Genomic DNA, 16,190 nt, shown 5'->3' with positions numbered 1-16,190 from the left:
AGGAGTGGGGAATCGAACCCGGTTCTTCCGGATAAGGGTCCACACACTTAACCACTACACCAAAGTGGATGATTTGGGGGTGGTCTCCGTGGCATCGTACCCCCCTGAGGTCCCTGTCCTCTCCGGGCTCCATCCCCAGATCTATTCTGCTAGTGCAGCGGTGCAACTTGGTAATTCTAGGAACAGTAGTTTTGGCAAGGTACTGAGCATCCTTTTTTACAGATCCCTAGTGTTCTCTCATCCTGAACTGTCCTTCCCAGGATCCACTGGGAAGACGAAGTGCCTCCATCACGGCTAAAAAGCCTCTCAGCCAGGACGAAACTGGGTCACACCCACCTGCTCGGCCTTCACCTGCCACCTGCCATAAAATAAAGCGTTATATAACATATGTAAAGTGGTTTGGACACTCAGTGCCTTAGAAACGTTGTGTATTTTTAATTATTTATAGTAAGGTTGCCAAGAAACCCTTACTGTATCGGTTCAACCAGTAAAACTACATTCTGTCATGCAACCCACTAAAGGCTGGGTTTGAAGAGCCGACCGTCTTCAGAACTAGTCCAGTGCCAATTTTTGTTTCCCACCACAGAGTCTCTGTATGCAGACTCACCTTGCCTGTCCTTGGGTGGCTAGCACTTTTTTTTAACACCCCCTCCCTCCCCCACCCAAGCTGGCTATTTTAGATATACAGAAGGAATCATGAAATGAGATATCTTGAAGTTGGCTTTCTAGGGTAGCCAGCCTCCAGGTGGTACCCAGAGGTCTCTTGGAATCACAACTGATCACTAGACGGCAAAGTTCAGTTCTCCTTATTGTTCCTAGCCCTGGGTTGAGAAATACCTGGAGATTTTGGGAGTGGAGCCTGAGAAAGGTGAGTTAGGGTTGCCAGTCCCCAGTTGGGGGCAGGGAATCCCCTGGTTTGGAGGCCCTCCCCCCACTTCAGGGTTATCGGAAAGTGGGGTGGGGTGGAGGTGGAGAGGGTATTGAATGTCTGCCAGGCACTACATTTTACCCTATGAAGACCGGTCCCCATAGGGTACAATGGAGAATTGATCCATGGGTATCTGGGGCATGGGGGGCTGTTTTTTTAAATTAAAGGCATGGAACTTTCAGCATAGCATTTAGTGCCTCTCCTCAAACACCACCCCTCCCCAGGTTCAATTCTATGAGCCCCCAAAGAAGGTACCCCATCCTCCATTATTTCCAATGGAGAGAAGGCATTTAAAAGGAGTGCAGCCCCTTTAAATGTGATGGCCAGAACTCCCTTTGGAGTTCAGTTATGCTTGTCACAGCCTTGTTCTTGGCTCCACCCAAAATGTCTCCTGGCTCCACCCCCAGATATTTCTTGAACTGGACCTGGAACCCTCTCTCCAGGGGAATGAATCTCTGTATTCTGGGGATCAGCTGGAGTTCTGGGAAGTTTCCAGGCCCCACCAGGAGGTTGGCAGCCCTATGGGCTGGCAGACTGCTGGGCTTGCCTACAGCATTGACATTGGTCAAAGACAACAATCCAATGTAGGTAATTTGGCCCTAAAAGGGTTCGTTCTTAAAGCTATCATACTCACCCACGGAAATCCTGCAGCTGGATCCTGTCTCCAAGAAGATCTAAAAACTCTAAGAAGCCGAGACTCTCGTCATTATTACTGGAAACCTTTTCCTCTGTGGTCTTGAGAGGGAGAGGGGACAAAATGGGAGAGGAGCCCTTTTCCCCTTCAAGCTCTCCAGACCTGCCCTGGAGCCTAAGACTCTTTATAATGGAGAATTCACCTGTGGGTATCTGGGGCTTTGCGGGGGGGGTGGTGGGTTCTGTTTTTTGAGGTAGAGGTGCCAAATTTTCCTCATAACATCTGGTGCCTCTTCTCAAAACACCCTCCATGTTACAAAAGGATTGGACCAGGGGGTACCCCATCCTCCATTATTAACAATGTAGGGAAGGCATTTAAAGGGCAAGTGATCCCTTTAGGTGTGATAAGCAGAACTCCCTTTGGAATTCAATTGTGCTTGTCACAACTTTGCTCCTGGCTCCACCTCCAAAGTCCACAGATATTTCCTGAGTTTGGACCTGGCAACCCTAGGGGTGGAGTTTGGGGAGGGGAGGGACTTCAGTCAAGTATAATGCTATAAAGTCCACTTTCCAAAGCAACTGTTTTCTTCAGGGGAATTGATCTCTGTTGCCTGCAGATCAGGCGTCACCCCACGAGATCTCCAGCCACCACCTGGAGTTTGGCAAACTTAGTTTCTGTGGAGAAAATGGCAGTTTTGGAGGGTGGACTCCAGCATTGTACTCTGCTGAGGCCCCTCCCCTCCTCAAACCCCACCCTCTCGAGGCTCCACCCACAAATATCCAGGAATTTCCCAACTCAGAGCTGGCAGCCTTTCTTGTGGGAATGTCATCTGTCTAGCTCCCCTCCGCCATCCTGTAAGCAGTTCAATGGTTTTTATTCGATTTTCCAATGCTTTATGGCTGCAGTGAGCAATGTAATCTGCATAGCAGGGAAATGACTAACTTCTGCGAATGAATGAACTATAGCCAAGGCCTTCCGCTGGTTTCCTCTGGAGGACCTTCCAGGAAATCCATTTAACTAGGCTCTTTTCTTCAGAACCATAAGGGCCATAACGGGCCTTTGTTGTGCTGCCTCATACTTCCCCTGTTGGGTGAGAAACAAAAGAAGTGGATTGTAAATTAGCTCTCCCTTTGCAAACTGCTGCTATCTAATGCAGGCAGGGTTTGGGTGAAGCCCCTCCCAGAATGCAGTGCAAGCTGTGCCTGGCATGGACACAGGCAAAAGGATTCCACCCTGAATGGCAAGTCATGCATTGAGATTCCCAGGGCTTTTTGGGTCAGAAAAAGCCCAGCAGGAACTCATTTGCATATTAGGCCACACCCCCTGATGCCACCACTGTAGCACACAGGGCTTTTGTAGAAAAGGCCCAGCAGGAACTCATTTGCATATTAGGCCACACCCATGACACCAAGCCAGCCGGAACTGCGTTCCTGGGCATTCCTGCTCAAAAAAAGCCCTGGAGATTCCTTTTTATGCATTGTTTTGGCAAATAGTGTTTAAGGCCCAGGGCACTTATCAGCAGTGTTCCCTCTAAGCTGAGTTAGCATGAGCCAGCTCACAGCTTTTTAGCCTGCGGATCACAGATTTTTGTCTTAGTTCAGGAAGGATGGCTCCAGAGCACAATAATCTATGCAGTAGCTCGCAACTTTAATGCCAGTAGCTCACAACTTTGATGTCAGTAGCTCACAAAGTAGAATTATTGGTCACAAGATTCCACAGCTTAAAGGGAACATTGCTTGCCAGCTATTGGTCATGAATTTTGTGCGGAGGGATCTGTAACTTGGTATTTGTTGTTGGGATTGGGCCGGTGGTATTTATAACATTACTTCGGCTCTTTCTTTAAGAAGCATGGCGTGCCTGCCATGAAGCCACCTGATACCTTATCTGGCAACCTGCCAAGTGTTTTCAGAAAGTGGGTGGAGCCAGGTGGGGCTGTGGCCCATCTGGGCGTCTGATTGGCTATTGGAGATGTGATTGGGCATGCAGATCAAAATAACATTGCTTTGTTGGCAGCTGCCACCAGTGTTGGTTTTATTCTTTCACTTCTCTTTTTCTGGTGTATTTTAAAAAATTAAACCCCTTCTCCCCTGAAGATGAAATTCTTTAAGTGTGTATATATATATATATGACCACCTCCCATATAGGGTTGCCATCCTCCAGGTACTGGCTGGAGATCTCCCAGTATTACAGCTGATCTCCAGGTGGCAGAGATCAGTTCACATGGAGAAAATGGCTGCTTTTGAAGCTGAATTCTATGGTATTATGCCCCAAACCCTGCCCTCCTCAGACTCCACCTCCAAAATCTCCAGGTATTTCCCAACCTGGAGCTGGCAACCCTACTTCCATGGCATTGTGAAAAGAGGTAGGGTTGCCAGGTTTTTTGGAAATGCCTGGGGGGCATGGGGAGGAACTTTCTGGGAGCTGGAAGCATTGTTGCATGATGTCCTGACGTCACCAGAAGTGATGTCATGCAATGTGTCTGTCACTCAGAAGTAATGTAGGAACATTGGGAGGTGATGCTCTGGTTTAAGGGCAAAACTTTATGGTAAATTCAGCTTTAGACCATAGAGTTCTGCTGCCAAACCAGAGCATCACTCTGTAATGTCATCAACTTGCCTATCAGAGCCAGTTTGGTTGTAGTGTTTAAGTGCATGGGCTCTTATCTGGGAGAACGTGCAGCTTCTGGAATGGCCTTGGGTCAGCCATAGTTCTTGTAGGAGTTATCCTTGAAAGGGCAGCTGCTGTAAGAGCTCTCTTAACCCCACCTACCTCACAGGGTGTCTGTTGTGCGGGGCGGGGGGGGGGGGGAGGTAAAAGGAGATTGTGACTGCTCTGAGATTCAGAGTGTAGGGCAGGATATAAATCCCTCCTCTTCCTCCTGCTGCCACTTCCAGGTGATGTAGGTACATCACATTTATTTCCAATGACGTCATTGTTTGGGGGGGGGATTTCTTCCTGCCAGCAAGCTGGCTGTAAGAGCCCACAAAAGTGGGGGATCTTCCGCCCCTAACTGGGGAACGGCAACCCTAGAAAGTGTTCAAACCTTGTGCTTCTAGTCTATATGAAGCTCTAGGGCCTAATTGGGACACCCTTTCACGCAGGAAGACTGATGAGGCAGAGCACTGCATTCGTGACCTCCTAGACTCCCCTGTCCAGGCCTCTCCAGCTGCCCTCCACTCAGCGGTTCCAAACAAGGTAAGGCCCTCCAGTTTCTTCTCATGCATCTCTGGTAAATGGAATTTTGTTATGGCAAGTTCACAACAAGAACATGACCAGCAATGTGTGCTGTAGTTGGAGGATACGTGGCAGCAGGGGAGGAATTCTAGCAGGAGCTCGTTTGCATATTAGGCCACACCCCCTCGATGTAGCCAGTTCTCCAAGAGCTCACATGGCTCTTTGTTGTAAGCTGTTGGAGGATTGGCTACATCAGAGGTGTGTGGCCTAATATGCAAAGGAGCTCCTGCTAGAATTCCACCCCTGCGTGGCAGGTTGTTCTGTATATGTGTCCACGCAGAAGAGTCAGATGTGTGTGCTTCCACTGAGGATGTCGTACCAATTGGCTGGAGGAGGTTACTTCTGTATTTTAGCTGTGCTGCATTCTACTTGCTGTTCTTGCGTGCAAGTATAAGAGATTGTGTTTTATCTTTTGTGTATATCCAAGGATTGGGGCCAAATGGCATGTACGGGTTTATAAAGACTCAACTTGGGTTCCCCAGACCCACCTTGGTTTTCCTTTCAGGGCTTTTTTTGTAGCAGGAATGCCTTTGCATATTAGGCCACACCCCTTTTATGTAGCCAATCCTCCAATTGCTTACAGGGCTGTTATTACAAGGCCTACTGTAAGCTTGGAGGATTGGCTACATTAGGGGTGTGTAGCCTAATATGCAAAGGAGTTCCTGCTACAAAAAAAAGCCCTGCCCACAGCCACACAGCAACTCTTTTAAAAAAAGAAAAAGGATAACCCAGATGGACTAGGAACACCATTGCTGGAGGAGAGCTCCAATGGCTTTCCACTGCTTTCCCCTCAAGCTGTTTTCCCCACACAAAAACAGTACTTGGGGTGGGGAGTATCCAGTTTGGTGTAGTGGTTAAAGTGTGTGGACTCTTATCGGAGAGAACCCGGTTTGATTCCCCACTCCTCCACTTGCAGCTGTTGGAATGGCCCTGGGTCAGCCACAGCTCTTGCAGAGTTATCCTTGAAAGGGCAGCTTCTGTGAGAGCTCTCTCAGCCCCACCTACCTCACAGGATGTCTGTTGTGGGTGAAGAAGATAAAAGAGATTGTGAGCTGCTCTGAGACTCTGATTCAGAGAGAAGGGTGGGGTATGAATCAATGGTCTTGTTCTTCTTTGATTTTGCTGCTACATGTGGAGTATTCTGTGCTGTGGAGTAGCACAGTGGGGAAATAACTCTCCCCAGCACTGTTTCCGTGTGGGAAAACAGCTTTTTTTTTTTGCGGGGGGTGGTGGAGGAATGCAGCATTTTTTCCTTCCTCTGCAGTGGCATTCCAACCAAGAGCATTTAGGTTCTAGTTATTTTTTAAAAGCCATTCCTCAGAACTGTTGTGTGGTTGCAGGGAAACCAAGTTTTTAAAAGCCCAGACATGTAGTTTGGCCCTCAGGTGTCCTCTGTGGTTCTACCCAACTGTGAAGTGTTACTAATTACGGACACGTACAACTGAACGATGCCAAGTCAGAAGTCTGGTCTGTCTAGCCAAGTCTTGTCTTCTCCCCTCTAAGAATTGAAGCTGAGGTCTTTCTTGGCTCCGTTCCCACCATGAAATAATTCGACCTGGAGATGCTAAGGACCAAACGGGAGGTCGTTTAGATACGAGGCGCCTGCCCAACTCCTGAGCAGTTCTCTTTCCCTCAAAGACCAACAAATGGCTTTTCTGCCTCTTGGCTTGCATGCCGATGAGGCAGATCTTTCACTCACAGCGAGTACATGTGGGCTTCGTTCCAGCAGAGTGTGCAGAGCACCAAAGCTCTTTAAAAGAATTTTTTAAACCCTGTAACCTGAACAATCGGCTGCTTTGTGGTGACATGAGAGTGGAGGAGGAGAATGACTGAATTGCATCCTCTTGATCAGTTTAGGGTTGCCAGGTCCAACTCAAGAAATATCTGGGGACTTTGGGGATGGAGTTGGGAGAAAGGTTGTGACAAGCCCAATTGAATTCCGAAGGGAGTTCTGGCCATCATATTTAAAGGTACCATGCTCCTTTTAAATGCCTTCCCTCCATTTGAAATAATGAAGGGTAGGGGCACCTTCTTTTGGGGCTCATAGAATTGGACCCCCCAGCCCAATCTTTTTTTTAAACTTGGGGAATTTTTTGAGGAGAGGCACCAGATTCTGTACTGAAAATTTTGTGCTTTTACCTCAAAAAAACAGCCCACCCCCTAGAGCCCCACATACACACAGATCAATTTTCCATTATGCCCTATGGGAATTGGTCTCCATAGGGAATAATGCCCAGCAGACATTTTCCTCCCCCTCCCCACTTTTTGATGACCCTGAAGCGGGGGGGGGAGGGCCTCTAAACTGGGGGATCCTCTGTCCCCACCTGGGGATTGGCTGCCCTAGATTGGTTGGCTGTCAGTCACCCCCCTCCCCCAGTGTGCCAGCTCTGGGTTGGGAAATACCTGGGGATTTGGGGAGTGAGTCTGGAGAGAGCAGGGTTTGTGGAGGGGAGGGATCTCTGCGTGGCACAATGTCATAGATTCTACCCACCAAAGCATCTGTTTTCTCCAGGGGAATCGAACTCTGTAGTTTGGAGATCAGTCATAAAAATGGGCAATCTCTAGGCCCCACCTGAAAGTTGACAACACTATATTTGGTGCCCTTGGCTCGAGACAAGGAAGGTCACATAGAGTTTGCTGTTGTGATTTTTCCTGTTTAGGTAGAGATGTTCACAGAATCCAGATTCCATGCATCTACAGCCCCTACGTGAATGAGCTAGTTGAGCTAGATCATATTTCAGAGATGACAATCTGGATCTGCGCTCCACACCCTGTGCTAATTAGGGATGCCAGCCTCCAGGTGGGGCCTGGAGATCTCCTGTTTTTACAATTGATCTCCAGCTGGCAGAGATCAGTTCCCTTGGAGAAAATGGCTCCTTTGAAGGGTGGGCTCTGTGGCATTGGACCATGCTGAGGCCCCTCTCCTCCCCAACCCCTCCCTCTCCCAGCTCCGTGACCGTCCCCAAAGTCTCCAGGTATTTCCCAACACAGGCCCGGCAACCCAAGTGTTAATAATCATGTGTGGATTGAGGTTCACTATTTGGCTTACTGCAGAAAAGCATGTGTAACTGAGGCAAAATGTAAGTTTCCCCCAACATGTTAAGTAGAATGAGGGCTTTTTTTGTAGCAGGGACTCCTTTGCATACTAGGCTGCACATCTCTGATGTAGCCAATCCTCTGAGAGCTTCCAGGGCCTGCTGTAAGCTCCAGGAGGATTCGCTAAATCAGGGGTATGTGACCTAATATGCAAAGGAGTCCCTGCTACAAAAAAGGCCCCGAGTAGAACCCTCAAGGGCCATTTCAGACAAGGTTAAGGGGGTGGCCCCTATTGTTACCTTTTTAGTTGGGAAATTTTCCAGGTTTTCATGGAGCTTTCCAGTTCAGCATATGAGCAGCACTTCTACAAGAAATGCAGTCCTGGTTGTTGTCCATTCCCCCCCCCACCCCCGCCCTGCCCGAGACATCTAGACCGTGAGATTTTTCAAAATGGCATAAGTTGAGGGAGTGCTATTTTTGAGTCTGGGTTTTCGGAGTCATCATTAAACCTTATGCAATAGTCTCAGCCTCATAGCTATTTCTGAACCACTGTGGATCAGGGCATGCTGAGGTTGTCAGCGGCGCTATTAAGCTGTTAGAGCGCCTTGCGGATTCAAATGTTTGGTGGACACGTTGAAAGCGCAGCGTCACAGAATGAAAAAAGAAAATCCCTTTGAATCTAATTGATCCTTGTGTAAGATCTTTCATTTCTTGCTTTTCACAGGCAGTGGACTTGTTTGAAATGATTGAAAAAATGCAGGTGAGTCAGGGTTGCTTATCCCGTCAAGGTCTGCTTCATGAGGATGAAATGCTTTCTGAGCATTGAATCTGCTGCACGGTTGCCTGCAATTCCAACCCTGCCTGCCCATCCCAATGGCCATGTCGAAATCTTCCCAGTTTGGTGTAGTGGTTAAGGGCACAGGCTCTTATCTGGGAGAACCGGGTTTGATTCCCCACTCCTCCACTTTCTGCTGCTGGAATGGCCTTGGGTCAGCCATAGCTCTGGCAGAGGTTGTCCTTGAAAGGGCAGCTGCTGTGAGAGCCCTCTCCAGCCCCACCCACCTCACAGGGTGTCTGTTGTGGGGGAGGAAGGTAAAGGAGATTGTGAGCAGCTCTGAGACTCTTTTGGAGTGGAGGGCGGGCTATAAATCCAATATCATCATCTTCTTCCCCACCCTGATAACATTGTAACATAACATGATGTAGAACAGGGAGTTGAACTTATTTGTTACATAAATGAGACCTTGTTGGGCTGGGCCGGACCATATTGGGCCAGGCCATGTGTGTACCTATTTAAGATTAGGTAGCAGAGATATAAAGTTTATAAAGGACACAGACAAACACAATATATATATATATATATATATATATATATATAAAAAAACTTAAAACATGCTTAAAGTTAGCACTCATTGGTCTTAAAGTTGCTTTCTTTGTATTTCTCCCATGGGATCCAGGGAACTGGGCAAAGGAAGCTCTGGCGCTTCCCTTCCTTCCCCAGGGGACAGGGGAGGGAGGAGCTTCAGCCAATAGCAGGAAGAGAGGCTTGGCTCAGTAACTCTTCTGTGCAATTGAGAGAGCCTGGGAAAACAAGCTCTGCTTCCTCCCCAAGGGAGGAGCCTCAGCTAATGGAGAAAATAGAGGTTTTGCTCTGTAGTTCCTGTGCAACTGAGCAAGCCTTGCAAAGCAAGCTGTTATGCAGAAGGAAGCACGAGATAGTGAAAAGTAAGCCGATGACAGCTAGTTACTAGTTACTATGTTTAGTTTTTCAATATTTATTTATTTATCTTTAGTCTTTCAGTTGTTATTTAATTACTTTATTTAGATCCTACCTGTCCTCCCTCTGGGTGCCCAGAGTTGTTTACATTTTTTGCCCTCACCTCCATTTTCTCCTCACAACAACCCTGTGAGGTAGGTTAGGCACAGAATGTGTGACTGGCCCAAGGTCACCCAGAGAGGTTCCAGGAATGAGTGGGGATTTGAACCTGGAACCATTGTACAACATTGCCTTTACATATATGTATCTCAGGTGAGCCTTTTGGAGAACCTTGCTGTCCTTTCACTGATAGCCGGGATAGAGTGCTGGAAGAGGTCTTGGTAGCGGGGATACGGAATGAAATAGATGTACTGGGCTTTCACTGTTTCACTTTCTCTGTGTCTAGAGAAGTCGTTTGGATGAGCAAAGATGTTCACTTCCGGCTCCACTCAAGGTGAGTTCATGGAATTTTATAAATGAAAATGGTTGTTATTTTTTTTAAATCCTCACATCTGATGATAAATCCAGGGCTTTTTTTGTAGCAGGGACTCCTTTCCATATTAGGCCACACGCCCCTGACGTAGCCAATCCTCCTGGAGCTTACAGTAGGCCCTGTAAGCTCTCGGAGAATTGGCTACATCGGGGGGGGGGGAGCATAATATGCAAAGGAGTTCCTGCTGCAAAAAAAACAAAAAGCCCTGGATAAATCTGATTCACAACATGCCATAGAACTTATGGCTGGAGGCCTCCCATCAGCAACTGTCCTTACCTGACACTGTGGTAGCAGGAGAGTAAAAAAAAAAAGAACCCCTTGGTGTTGTGTGTGCTGATATGTCACTTCCGGGGAAAACCCAGATAGGTTAGCTCTAGGAATCACCAAAAATATTGTCATTTTACCATAGTGTTTCCAGAGATTCCTAGAGCTACCTTACGTCACTTTTGGGTTTTCCCTAGAAATGACATCACGCCCCTCACATCCTGCCTCTGACTCTCCCATCGGTTGCCATGCCAACCCTATACTGAACTGTAGGGTGACCCGCAAACAGAACTCAGGATCGGGCTATGCTGGTAAAGATCAGTATCAGCTTTTGAAGACTGAAGCATCAGAGACAAGGAACAGGGAAAGGTTTAGCACCCCAGTACATCCATGTACTCCATAGGAATGAATGGCAGCAATTTCCCTTTTTGTAGGAGAAAGTGAAATGTTAAACATGGAAGGATTCTGGCAAGTGCTGGGACTGTCACCATGGAGTTCCTCATAGAATGGATATTTGCCAATAACCTTGACTGTTCAGCATGCTTGATTCACTGGCAACCCCCATTTGTTTTTTTCTACAAAAAAAGCCCACCAGTAACTCATTTGCATACTAGGCCACATCCCCGGAGACCAAGCCAGCCGGAACGGCGTTCTTGTGCATTCCTGTTCCAAAAAAGCCCTGGTGCCAGATAACAAAACTTTTTCTCTAATATTGAATTAGAGCTGAGCGGGGGTCGTTTTGTAGAAAAATAGGTGGTAGAGCTCATTAGCATAACTCATTAGCATATGCCACCACCCCCCACCAGCAAAAAGCAACCCAAAGCAAGAAAGGAGTGCCCCGAGAGTGCAAGACCTGCTTGGGCTTGCTAGAGATCCAGCCAGCCCAAGCAAGCCTCACTCACTTGGGGCTCTCCTCAGCCACCCCTCTCCACAGTCAAAAGGCCAGCAAGCCACCCACCACCCAGAATCACGTAAGAAGTGGAGAAAGAAGAAGAAGATATTGGATTTATATCCCGCCCTCCACTCCGAAGAGTCTCAGCGCGGCTCATAATCTCCTTTACCTTCCTCCCCCACAACAGACACCCTGTGAGGTGGGTGGGGCTGGAGAGGGCTCTCACAGCAGCTGCCCTTTCAAGGACAACCTCTGCCAGGGCTATGGCTGACCCAAGGCCATGCTAGCAGGTGCAAGTGGAGAAGTGGGGAATCAAACCCGGTTCTCCCAGACAAGAGTCCACACACTTAACCACTACACCAAACTGGCGGGCTTTTCCAGGGGTTAATGAGGGCTCTCCTAATCCAGAGATTGTTATGAAGCTGCACCTACTACTCAATGGACAAGGTAGGTGGGGAGGAGGGGGAACTGTCAGAAAGGTTCAGGAGCTGCGCTCCCGTGAGCTCCTGCTTAATTCAACGCCTGCAGCTGAGTAACAGTAGCAATATCAAAATCCTAAAATGACAAATGTGCATCTGGTGGTTCTTTCCTATGGGGAACACTTTTTGAGTATAAAATGAGATCACCGGCAAGACATTGGCACTTCTGAGAGGGGAATTTGTTGTCTGCGTTGGTGGACAAATTGTGCGTGGGCATCGTTTGCATGCATTAGCAAAACATTATTTCCAGAAGCTGGGAAATATCACTCATCTCACTCTGCCATTGTTAGCTGTTGTATAGTAACGGAATGAAAGAGAGATGACTTGGATGAAAATCACTGAGGGCCCACAAATGTTGTTCTAATGGGTTCAAGGGGTTCATTGTGGTTGATATAGATCTTACGAGATGTCATGATTCCCAGTTTCTTGCCCATGTATCTTTCCTAATTAATTCTGTGTGCTTTCAGAGAGAAGAAGAGTATATCCCATACCCCAGCATCCAGGAGGTGAGCCAAAACTAGTCCTGATCTGGGTTTGAGTTCAGTGTATTCCATAGAATCATAGAGTTGGAAGGGACCTCCAGGGTCATCTAGGCCAACCCCTTGCACGATGCAGGAAATTCACAAATACCTTTCCCCATGAGCATAAACTGACTTTTATTTATTTATTTTTATTTCATTCAATTTATATTCCACCCTTTCCCAGAAATGGGCTCAGGGCAGATAACAACGTAATAAAGCAACAGTTAAAAACTTACAATTAAAACCAAAACAATATAAATCAGTACAATAATAAAAAAACAAACAAATTATAAGCAAATTATAGACAAATTGTAGATGGCGACTCCATTGGGCACATTTTACAGTATACTGGTCTGAAATACAGTAATTAAACATAGTGAGATGTTATCACAGCAGCGATGGTATCACAGTACAGGGGGGCCAACTGAAGGAATAGGACGCCCACTGCCTCTACCCAAAGTCTAGTGGAATAGCTCCGTTTTACAGGCCCTACAAAAAGGTAGTAACTCCATAAGGGTCCGGATCTCTGTAGGGAGCTGATTCCACCAGGCCAGGGCCAAGGCCAAAAAGGCCCTGGTTGAGGCAAGTCGGATGTCCTTCGGGCCAGGGATGGTCAGTAAGTGTTTTGAACTAGATTGTAACGATCTACAGGGCACATATGGAAAGAAGTGGTCCAGTAGATATGTCGGTCCCCGGCTGCATAAGGCTTTAATTGTTAATACTAAATCCTTGAAATGGATCCGGTACTCTACTGGTATCCAGTGCAGTTGATACAGCACTGGCCGGATGCTTTTCCACACAGACTTCTGACTCAAGTTCCCTACCTAAATGTATCAGGTGTTAGTTCGTGTGACTGCCCCTCAGAATTCTTGCCTGGTGTTTTGTGGGCTGGATCCTGTTGAGTGGTTTATCAGTGCAGCACTCCCAGGTCCTTTTTAGCTGGAGGGCAACTTTGGAATTCTGGAAGAGCATAGAATATTTACCACACAATAGCTGCTGCAGGAGGCGGAGCCAGCCATAAAATGGCTGCCGCAGCTTACTTTCAGTCGTGCAGTCAAGGCGCTTTGTGCCGCAGTGGCAGCTGCTGCCCAAAAACCTGCTAGGCAATCAAATCTCCAGTGGCCAATCAGAAGTCTTGCTGGGCAAAAGGTCCACCTGGCGCTGCCCACTTTCTGAAAACACTTAGTGGGTACCAGTAAAGATGTTCGTGGGCACCAAGGCACCCAGGGAGACCCTTGCACAAGTTGATGCATTTTCTTTCAAGGAAAAAAAATCCCTCCCCTGATGCAAGGGATGTGTTTGTTCCTGTGTCAGCATCCAGCAAAAATAAAAGATTAGTTTTAAAGTTATGTATAAAAAGCTGAACATAGAAGGCAGCAAGTATTGTGTTCTGGTTAGGTGCTATGTTTATATGAAGTTATCGCTTGAGATGATTTTGAGGTTCAGGGCAGACGCCAGTTTGCATTTGTGCAAATCTCTTCCGTCTTAAATCCTGGTTCATGCCAGCCCTTATAGTGTCTGTCTTTCACTTCCAAAAGGTGTTACGGAGAGGGTGGCCCTACCCTCTGATTATCTTACCCCAGTTTGGGGGCTACTGGATCGAAGGGACCTGTCACAGCCTGCCCAATTCGGGACCAGAATCTCATGACTTGCCCTCCCCTTGCAGTGGCAAAGTGAAGCTGGAGTGTGACCCGACAGCTAAGCTGTACCACAAGCACTTCCTGGGGAAGGTAAGAAACTCTACAGTCCCTTATTACCCCCAACTGTTTCCTTAGGTAAATTTGATGATGGTGCCTGAGGCTCAATATCTGGCCATAAAATTTTTGGGAATGAAAAGACTAGAGTTGGGGGGAAAAGCTTCTTACACCACACTATTAACTGTTTCTCTCCATCTGTATTTTTGTAACCATTCTTTGAAAAAAAAAATCGGTGTATTTCCAAAAATGCAGCAAGAATAACATCATAATGGCAGCAGTGGGGGATGACCACTTGGTGACTTTGTAGAGTGGGACTTTCCTGTTTTGCTTTCCTACTGAACTCCATGGAGCCCGTCAAAATTTTGCTGGAGGCGGATCACTGAACCCTCAGGAACAGTGTACAGGCAAAGAAAGAGGGGTTGCTGTGGAAAGTGGGGGGAAACTGGGTGGGATATGTTGCCCTGTCTTTTGCATAGGGTTGCCAGGCTGTGCTTGTCAGCCAGTGGAAGGCTTGGGGAGGCAGAGACATGGGGGCGGGGGGGCAATGACGCTGTGTGTATTAATGCATCACTTCTGGGAAACATCTGGACTTGACAGATGGCATCTCTAGGAATTGGCAGAAACTTTGTGGTAAAGCCATAGAGTTTCCGGCAATTCCTAGAGCCTACCCCCCATCACATCCAGGTTTTTCCTGGAAGTGAATAACAGCAGATGCATTGCCATTCTTTTTAAAGAAGAAAAAAATCCCACCGCCACTTGGAGCAACAGGATCTGGGTGATGGGAAATCCCCTGCCCGAGCAAGGGGATGGGCAAACCTACTTCTAGAAATGGAAATGTTGGAAGAGCTGTATAATTGGATACAGACCAGCAAGCCTGAAACACAGCAGAATTGATTACGAGCTGCATTCAGTGCACTGATTTCAGCATATACAGCGTGTCTCCGAGAAATGATAAAAATGAATGCATTAAAGATGTTTAAGTGCCGCCAGGATAACTCGTGCTGTTGCCCAGTTTAACATGCTTCTGTCCCTTAGGATTAACTCTGTTCTTATTGCAAATATCTCCATGTGTGCTAACCAGATATCCTGGGTAATGAAGGGCTATTGATGTCTCATTAATGGTAAATGCAGGGCTTTTTTTTGTAGCAGGAACTCCTTTGCATGTTAAGCCACCCCCCCCCCCCCCCCACGATGTAGCCAATCTTCCAAGAGCTTACAGGGCTCTTAGTACAGGACCTACTGTAAGCTTTTGGAGGATTGGCTACATCAGGGTGTGTGCCTAATATGCAAAGGAGTTCCTGCTCCAGAAAAAAGCCCTGGGTTTGAATGTGCCTTGGTAGGATGGCACATCACTTCACATGAGAGAGCAGGAAGAATAATTTATTCTGTGGCCACTCTCTAGAATGCCACCCTAAATGCTACAGCTGCCTATTTGGATCTACCCTGAATTTAAGATCGAGCTGATTACCTAGAGATTCTTTTGCCCATGTTATCTGCCACCAAGGCAGCCACCGAAGCTGATCCACAGTTTTGAAGTCTAGTACATACACTCGACTGATATAATGGGGGGCCACTTCCACGTGGAAAGAATTTAGTATTTTGTCTCCCAGTAGAAATGCAACAGGTATATATACTGCTTCTCTTTGTGTTTTTGTTTGTGTTTTTCTATCTTGTATCCCCTTCCCCTTTTTGCTTCTGTAACCCCTTATTTCCTACCCTTTTTATATTCAAACTTAATAAACATTTTTAAAAAAGGATATAATGGGGGCCACAATGTCTTTAAGCAGGCGATGCAGGCACAGTAGCGGGACTTCCAAAAGGCAGGTTATCTTGTACTTCCCAGTCCACCAGCATCAGAGCCGGATTAACAATTAGGGGCCTTTAGGGGCCCCAGGGGGCTTTAGGGGCCCACATATCCCCAGTTTCCTGGAAGTGAATAACAGCAGATGCATTGCCATTCTTTTTAAAGAAAAAAAATCCCACCGCCACTTGGAGCAGCTTGCAGCCCTCCCAGCCTGCATGCGCAGCCAGCAACTGAGCCGCTCTTTGCCCAACTTGGCTGGTGCAGCTGCTGCTGACGTTGTCGCCAAGTTTGCCTCTCTCTGCCTCTCCCCTGCAGTTTTCTCAAAGGGGCTTTGCAGAAGGTGCCTGCAGGCTGCAAAAGGGGCTGTAGGCAGTGAGGTGGGCACTCTGAGATGATTTGTGAGGGCTCCCCCAAGATTTCGACTGCCTAGGGACCTCCAGAGGGTTTAATGC

The 16,190-nt window shown here is 47.4% G+C and overlaps 1 protein-coding gene across 8 annotated transcripts in view; it reads left to right on the top strand.

The window, feature by feature from the left end:
* Positions 1-16,190, top strand: part of LOC132570362 (rap1 GTPase-activating protein 1-like) — an 81,919-nt gene that overhangs the window by 23,804 nt on the left and 41,925 nt on the right. For 7 of the 8 annotated variants that reach the window (XR_009555315.1, XM_060236926.1, XM_060236925.1 and 4 more), the window contains exons 2-6: positions 4,664-4,757; positions 8,557-8,592; positions 9,995-10,042; positions 12,184-12,222; positions 13,776-13,967. Coding sequence is in view for 7 of the 8 variants with exons in the window: in XM_060236926.1 (XP_060092909.1) it covers positions 8,575-8,592; positions 9,995-10,042; positions 12,184-12,222; positions 13,776-13,967 (297 nt within the window). In the remaining variant the exon portion in view is untranslated. The remainder of the gene's footprint in view (positions 1-4,663; positions 4,758-8,556; positions 8,593-9,994; positions 10,043-12,183; positions 12,223-13,775; positions 13,968-16,190) is intronic. The other variant, XM_060236921.1, reaches the window with a different exon arrangement.

Source organism: Heteronotia binoei, chromosome 4, assembly GCF_032191835.1.
Source record: "Heteronotia binoei isolate CCM8104 ecotype False Entrance Well chromosome 4, APGP_CSIRO_Hbin_v1, whole genome shotgun sequence".
Lineage (NCBI taxonomy): Eukaryota > Metazoa > Chordata > Lepidosauria > Squamata > Gekkonidae > Heteronotia > Heteronotia binoei.
The sequence above is the reverse complement of the archived record's forward strand: the minus strand, read 5'-3'. Positions and strand labels throughout refer to the sequence as shown.